The following is an 8296-nucleotide window of genomic DNA, read 5'->3' as shown; positions in this document are numbered from 1 at the left end:
GAAGGAAGGAAGGAAGGAAGGAAGGAAGGAAGGAAGGAAGGAAGGAAAAAATGCGGTAAAGTATCCTGCTCCTTTTGTGTCTATATCAAGGATGGGCAAATCATGGCCTTCAGGCTAAATCTGATCCACCACTTGTAAATAAAGTTTTGTTGGAACACATTCGTTGGAGCATATTCTTTTACAAACTGTCTACAGCTGTTTTTGTGCTACAACAGTCAAGTTAGATGGCTGTGACACAGGCTGTGTGGCCCACAAAGCCTGAAATATTTACTCTCTGGCGCTTTACAGAAAGAGTTGCCTGATTTGTAATCTAAAAAAATAGGAGAATAAAACGATTAAGAATTTGAGTTTTTGAGTCAGAGGACCTGGGTCTGAATCACTGGCAGGTCTGCTACTTGCCAGACGTTATATTTTGGGCAAATTATTTAATCTTCCTGTGCCTCAGTTTCCTTATCTTTAGCAAATGAGCACAAGACCCCTTAATTCACAAAGGCTGCAGCAAGATTCACATTAATGTAGATAAAGCACTTATCCCAATATCTGGTAGGTAATGATCCATCAGTAAGTAGCAATTATGATTACTAAAAACAGGGAAGTTAGGTCACCTTTATATTTAAAACCTGCTTATTAAAATGAGCGTGTCTTTGGGGCACCTGGGTGGCTCAGTCAGTTAAGCATCCGACTTCGGCTCAGGTCATGATCTCACGGTCTGTGGGTTCGAGCCCCGCGTTGGGCTCTGTGCTGCCAACACAGAGCCTAGAGCCTAGAGCCTGCTTCGGCTCCTCTGTCCCTCTCTCTCTTTGCCCCTTCCCAGCTTGTTCTCTCCCTCTCCCTCTCTCAAAATAAATAAATAAACTTAAAAAAATAAAATGAATGTGTCTTTGAAGAGCAGGGTGAAGACAAAACTAATAATGAACTGTGGGACTGTGATACTCCTCTTGCTAAAAACAGGGAGATGGTTTTAATTAATGCAATCATAGGTGTTTTGAAAGACTAGATTTTTGAGGCTCAACTGTCAAAAGTAAGGTTAAGCGTGAGACTAAAATTCTGATAAAGCTAGAAATAGAACCCACAGTCATTTCTAGCACAGCGCCTTAGGCATGAAAGGCACTTAATGAATTTTTGTTTACCCGAATGGCCAACCCCCTACTCCATCCAATGGGACTTATAAGCATTTATTGAGGCAAACACTCTCTGCTTCAGGGTTTAAGCAAGATAACTTTATTAAATTAATAAACTGGAGGTGCATCAATTCATACCTGTCTAAATTTAGCTCTTGCTTCTTTTTCCTTCATTCTTCCATGTGCAACCAAATAGTCAAACACTTCACCTAAAATTGAGAAAAATGAAAGTAAGCAGAAGTCCTACTTTGGAGCACTAATTTTCCTATAAATTGATATTTCACTTTTAGGAATGCTCTAATTTTTATTTTTAAATCCAGGTTTGAAGATAAACAGAAACGTGGATTTTGAACTAAGTTAGCCTTAAGTTTAACTATAGGCAAAAGGTTCATTGATAAAATCTTTAAGCTAGAGAAAACACTTACAATTAAAATCTCTTATGTTTATACAACTTTTATTTTAAGCATTATGCTTTCAATGTACTTTAACAAAAACTGAAAACTAACATGGGAAAGTGATTTGTGTTAAAAGAGGATGACACCTTCATTGTGGGATTATGATAAAAGCAGTTCCTTTCTTCCTTCTTTCCAGAAGTATTTATTGAGCGCCTACTAGTTGCCAGGCACTGCTCTAGGCTCTGGGGAAAGACGGCAGTGAACAAAGTGAAGTCCCTTTCCTTGTGGAGAGTTTACAGTCTAGCAGGGAGAGACAATCAGTAAACAGGCGAAGAGCATCTTGGCTGACGAGGACGGTGGAGCAGACGCGGGGAAGTATGCAGAAAGTGTGTGTGCATGTGCAAGTGCTTTGCTGACTACTGTCAGGGGGTGGACAACGTCCTTGTCTGGGAGAAAGAGTCCGGGCAAAGAACAAGGAAGCCATGTGGCCAAAGAACCACGAACAAGGGGAAGGGCACAGAGATGGGAAGAAGGGGTGAGGTCGTAAGAGTCCTGCAGGCTTTGCTCTGAGTAAGAGGAGAAGCAGAGGAGAGTGTGAAATGACTGACCCCTTAAAAGGCTCACTGTGGCTGGGGGGAGGGTTGGGGAAGGTTGGGGAAAGAACAGAAGGACAAGTGGGCGTAGCGCAATACTCAGGGCAAGAATGAGGGAGGCTGGGCCTCAGTGGGAAGTGGTGGTAGTCAGGATGCGGTGGGAAGTTCGAGCCAACAGAACGTGCTGGTGGACGTCTGGCTGGTAGTTTACACAGTATTGGTTCCTCAGCAAAAAGGTGACACTACAGAAAATGTATCAGAATTGCCAATTGCTTATCAATTTGGAATAAAGAAACAATACCTCAAATCAACAGAAAAGGGTATTAATTTAGCAAATTAGACATAAAATGTGTTTGGGAAAGCATCCCATCTACTTCATACAAATAAAGAATATTTCCATCAGCTTAGTGACAACTTTCAACTAAAAGATTTTTATACTAAAAAATGCTTAGTTTCAGAACATAACAAATACTTCTGGGGAAAAAGCTGCTCTGAATTGCACATTAATATCTCCAGCTTCTAAGCTTCTAGCCCTGACTGAAACATTTTTAAATAATGGATGGGCATAAATACTGTATTTTCAAGTTCTCATTTGACTGCATAATGATCTTTTCAAAGGCATTACATAATGTTAATTTACACTACACGATTCGTGTTAACTATGATGAATTATGAAGTTAAATGTCAGCTAAGTAAAATGTCAGCATTTTCTAAGCGAATGACCTTTCTATTTGCAGAACAGTATACAATGTCAAAACAAGTGGTTAAAAAGTGAAAACCACTAAAGATATGTGCATATCCTATGAAAAACAGTTTTGACTTAAAAAAATTAATGGATTAATTAAACCCACTAGTTGTTGTAGAGTAACATGGAGAAAGGTCTGTCAATATAATTTTAAAATAGTATTTTTATAAATTCAAAATTTATAAATTATAAACCTCTTAAGAGATTTGGAACCATGAAGTCACACTCACAATTACTAAGTTACAAATCAGGAATTCAACTTATAAATCAGGAATTCAACCCAGATCTCTTTATTTTCCTCATTAAAAGCGTATTAGCACTCAGATTAAGTAGCTAAACTGAAAAGCTCAAAAGGCAATTTATTAGGAAAAAGAGCACACAGTGGCTCTCCCCACCCAGGTCAGGGACCATGCAGTTTGACAGGAAGCCCTTTGTCCTAGCTCAGGTCCTGCCACTACCTAGCAGTGGCGCTGCTGGCATAGAACAACCTATCAGAGCTTTACTTTAAAAATTACTTAAAATTTTTTTGTGGGAGCGCCTGGGTGGCTCAGTCAGTTAAGCGTTCAACTTCAGCTCAGGTCATGATCTCACAGTTCGTGAGTTTGAGCCCCTCGTCAGGCTCTGTGCTGACAGCCCGGAGCCTGGAGCCTGCTTTGGATTCTGTGTCTCTCTCTGCTCCTCCCCCCGCCCCATGCTCTGTCTCTGTCTCTCAAAAATGAATAAACATTAAAAAAAAAAAAAAATGTGGGGCTCAAACCCACAGATTGTGAGATCACGACCTGAGCTGAAGTCGGACGCTTAACTGACTGAGCCACCCAGGCGCCCCCCCAAAATTACTTTAAATTAATTTAAAAATTAAGCAGTTACCTCGGATGACTTCTAAGATTCCTTCCAATTCTAAAATTCTATGATTCTACCAAACTGAAAAATACCAGGCTAGGGAGGAGTAGGTAGTCAATTTATGAAACTCTGGGTTGTTCCAAATGGCAAATGTATCAACAATAAAACAGATGTCCTGGAGACAGTGCTTTGTTGAGCTGATTAAAACAGCCCAAGCCAGAAAACCACATCACCAACGAACAGTGCCCGTTACAGCGCTGAGCCCCGCACTGAGCCCTCAAAGGAGGGCTGTGTTAGCATGTCCACTAAGAGGCTCAGAGACATGTTAATTTATCAGATCACACTGTCAATGAGAGGCACTGGCTGGACTGACCCCACGTCTGTGTTTTTAAAAGCCCACCCTCTTTCTACTAAAAGTGGATGTTTCTAAGATGTTTTTGCCTTGCCCCTACAGAAGAGCAATCTCTATGACCCCTAAAATACATGGGAACAGAAAGCCACGACCAACTGACCACTCAGGAGAGGCTATCGACTGTCAGAAGGCTCGGGCTCCAGGCCTGACAGCGTGACCACAATGACTTCCCAGCCTCCATTTCTTCAAGGGTAAAAAGCCCATCCTTCACTGCCTGGCCACATCAAGGAGTCATTGTGAAGGTCAAAGGAGATCAGGTAAGAGAAAGCACTTGTGCGCTGCAGAAGCTACACCAATGAAAAGGTTATGAACATAATTCTGTAACACAAGTAGAAAGCATTAGAATTCCATATAGATTTTTGGTTCTGCAATTAAAGTTTCAGTTCTTCCTACTACTCCTTAACTGTGGAAAATCCCAAATAATTCTCAAATCAAACATTTAAACTCTAAATCAGACAACTAATACTGAATTAGGGGTACGAAAAAGTAGTGTCAAAGGTTTGCCTATTGTAAACTCATTCTTGCCCACAACAGGTTGACAATCTTTTCATTGCAAAGAGGCTGTGACTCAATTTTCTGACTCATCAAAGTGCTAACAATAAAATAAAACTCTACTGTAATCAAAACAGTCAAAGCTATACTGCAGAGTTAAGCAGAATATGTCCCCAGTAATTTGTAATTTCATAAATGCAGGTCAGTTCTTCTTTGCTGAGTACATCTGCTATGTGCCGGGCACTATGTAGAGGTAGGAGCATGCAAGGACCAGTAAGAAAAAGCTTCCGCCGTCGAAAGACAAGGAGACTCACATGTGGTCCAAAAACTACAAGCCTAACCCAACCTCAACCCCAAAATGACAATCTTTGTAAAAGACAATAGTTATATACATGCATTTCAGAAAAATAGCTATATGTATACAACCCTGTAGGCAAAAAATGACTAATCCTTAATCTTTAAGGAAAATCTAAATGTATGCACTGCAACCACCATTTCTGGCCTTGGGAAAGAGGAACACCAATGACATTATTATCTGATAAAGAAAACGATCCAATATACAGTACACATTTATTTCAAACAGGCTAAGGCACTGATATATTTAAAAATTCAAGTTCTTAAAATAAACAAAATGTGGTGTATGTATATACATAATGGAATATTATTCAACCTTAAAAAGGAAGGAAATTCTGACACATGCTACAACATGGATAAACCTTGAGGACATTATGCTGAGTGGAACAGACGAATCACAGAGGTATTGTATGATTCCACTCCTATGAGGTCCCTAAGAGGAGTCAAATTCATAGAGACAGAGAGAAGAATGGGGGGTGCCAGGGGCTGGGGAGGAGGAGAGGGAGATTAGTGTTTAATGGGGACAGAGTTTCAGTTTGGGAAAATGAAAAGTTCTGGGGATGGATGGTGGTCACGGTTGCACAACAATGTCAATGTACTGAATGCCACAGAACTGTACACTTAAAATGCTGAATTTTATGTTATGTACATCTTGCAACAATCAAAAATTCCAAGTTTTGGATATCATCACTTATTAATGCTAATAGTGAAGTACTTAATAGCAACCCACAGAAGAGCCAAGACAGCTTTCCTTCCTGATCCCCTGCTGCTGTATTACAACTCTGGACGGTAAACGAAACCCAAACAATCATCCATATGGGCAGTGTGCTTGCGCATTCTTCTAAAAGGGAGAAAGGAAGAAAAACCTTTTAAAATTCTTACCTCCGCTTGCATACTCCATGATTAGGTACAGTGTTTTGTCAGTTTCAATGACTTCGAACAACTTCACTGGGGGAGGGGAAAGAATACAGGAAAAAAAGAAACAAATGTCTTTATGCATATACAATGTACATGTAAACGGTAACTATGAACGGTAACCTTTTCCCGGTTAAAGATTTTTAGAACTGGCCTTCTTCAGAGAATATTCTTTGGGAATTTTATCGCACACAACAACTGACTTTTAAAAGCATGGAATTCCCTAAGAACAATTTCTGGGTGCTCAAGTGATGGGACTCTGGCATGCACTCAGCTGCCTAGGCAGTGCACCTGTGCATATCTCCTCCATCCTCGTCCTGTGCTGTGTCTACACTGGCTAGGTGCCTTCCCAGCAGCTCCGCCTTTCCCCTCAGGAAGAGTTCTTATTTCACATCTAACCTGCAGGAGCTGCTTAGATCTACTCTACTCCTCCAAGTTTAAGTCTGTTCACTTGTCATTATGGCTTTAAGGGTATACAGAACAATTCCACGTGAGATTTCTGTTCACTTGTTCTCAGAGAAGAAGGTTCTTTTGTTACTATTCTGAAGCCAGAGATGGAAAATATTAGAAGGGATTATGCTATCATTAATTGAAAAGAACTTTTTAAAGAATTATTTACAATGGGTCAATGTGACTGCGCTATAGCAGTCTCTTGTTACAGATAAAAATAATACTTCTATTACTGCTAATTTACCAAACCAAATCAAATCAATCAGAAATATACACATTTAAAAATCAAACTGAAGTACATGTCTAAAACTACTGAATCACTTTTTCCATATCTAGTTTATTTTGGTAATGCATACTTGAAAGTTCAACTTACCAAAAAAAGGGGGAGGGTGTGCTAGCCTCTTTTACTGCAGACTATTTTCTGATACTTGAATATAGAACATCAGACCAAATAAAGTGTCTAACATAGTATGCAATGTTTGTTGAGCTGATGAATAAAACTATTATATCATTTCTTTTTTTTTTTTTTAATTTATTTTCAAGTTAGTTAACATATAGTGTAGTCTTGGCTTTAGGAGTTGTATCATTTCTAAAATGTTATATTCAGGTTGTAAGGAAAAAGAATTTAAAGAAATTTAAGGCATATATGCTGGTAAACCATCAACATTATCAATGCAAATACTGGCTCTTCTGCAAAAGCTCTCTGAATCCAATACAAATTTAAAATTTTAGAAATTCATACCTATTATCAAAGATATGTTATTTAGGAGTAAGTAGAGAGAAGTCTAATCAGGGCACAATTTAACTAAATAAAACACAAAATATGTTTAAGTTAGCAAGTTCTAGGCTGCTGTGATTGGTTATTTGGTGCAAAGCTGGAATCTGAAATCGAGAGTTAGCTAACCACAAAGGGCTGAAATGAAAAGTAAGGAAATGTTTTCTTCCCACTATTATATTCCTTGTTCTACTTCTCCTAACATATATTTATTGATTCTAAGATTTTCACATTTTAACTAATATCACTAATAATAAGATGATGGCTTGGTAGCATTTTTTTTCCTTAGCAGTATGTGAAACTAATAATGCCTTTTAAATAATGTGGCTTAGACCTGATGAAACAGGGTGTAAGCTTTTCCCTCCTGTGGCTCCATTTTATTTTCTATTCTTATGCCTTAAGAATTCTTGATAGGGTCGCAACAACATGGGCAGAACTAGAGGGTATTATACTAAGTGAAATTAAAGACAAATATCACTCCCACTCATATGTGGGATTTAAGATACAAAACAGATGAACAGAAGGGAAGGGAAGCAAAAGTAATGTGAAAACAGGGAGGGGGACGATACATAAGAGACTCTTAAATATAAAGAACAAACTGAGGGTTGCTGGAGGGGTCCTGGGTGGGGGGACAGGCTAGATGGGCAAGGGGCATTAAAGGAGGACATTTGTTGCGATGAGCACTAGGTGTTACACGTAGGGGATGAATCGCTGTATTCTACTTCTAAAATCATTATTGCACTATATGCTAACTAACTTGGATGTAAATTAAAAAAAAAAAAAAAAGAATTCTTGAAAGGGTATCCTTAGCATCAAATATCATCCCTTCTACTTCCTAGAACTGATTTTGATATTAAGTTGGCTGTCAAGTGGCTGTCTTAACAGCTATTTCACTCTTGAAATAATATTTTTAGATTGTAGGAGATAGCATTGTGCAAAAAAAAGTATTATTTTAAAAGAGCTCTATTATGTCATATGTGGGATCAAGCTTTCATTGAGATGTATATACAAAATACTAAATAATTTGCATACGTTTGCCTTGTTCCAACAATTATGATGAGAGCAGGACCACAGCCCTTCCTCATCCTTACTCACTTATTTTTAAGTAAGCTCAACACCCAACATGGGGCCTGAACCCATGACTCCAAGATCAAGAGCTGTGTGCTCTACTGACTGAACCAGCCAGGCGCCCTTCTACCTTTTT

The 8296-nt window shown here is 38.9% G+C and overlaps 1 protein-coding gene across 7 annotated transcripts in view; it reads right to left on the bottom strand.

Annotated features, from left to right (window-relative positions):
* MARK3 (microtubule affinity regulating kinase 3) overlaps nt 1-8296 on the bottom strand; it is a 90360-nt gene that overhangs the window by 33896 nt on the left and 48168 nt on the right. For all 7 annotated transcript variants that reach the window (XM_040478314.1, XM_040478307.1, XM_040478309.1 and 4 more), the window contains 2 exons: nt 5835-5900; nt 1260-1330 (listed from right to left, as the gene is read on the bottom strand). In XM_040478314.1, the coding sequence (XP_040334248.1) occupies nt 1260-1330; nt 5835-5900 (137 nt within the window). The remainder of the gene's footprint in view (nt 1-1259; nt 1331-5834; nt 5901-8296) is intronic.

The sequence above is a fragment of the Herpailurus yagouaroundi genome, unplaced genomic scaffold, assembly GCF_014898765.1.
Source record: "Herpailurus yagouaroundi ecotype Mexico unplaced genomic scaffold, PumYag 141, whole genome shotgun sequence".
NCBI classification, from domain to species: domain Eukaryota; kingdom Metazoa; phylum Chordata; class Mammalia; order Carnivora; family Felidae; genus Herpailurus; species Herpailurus yagouaroundi.
This window is presented reverse-complemented; position numbering and strand designations above follow the sequence as displayed.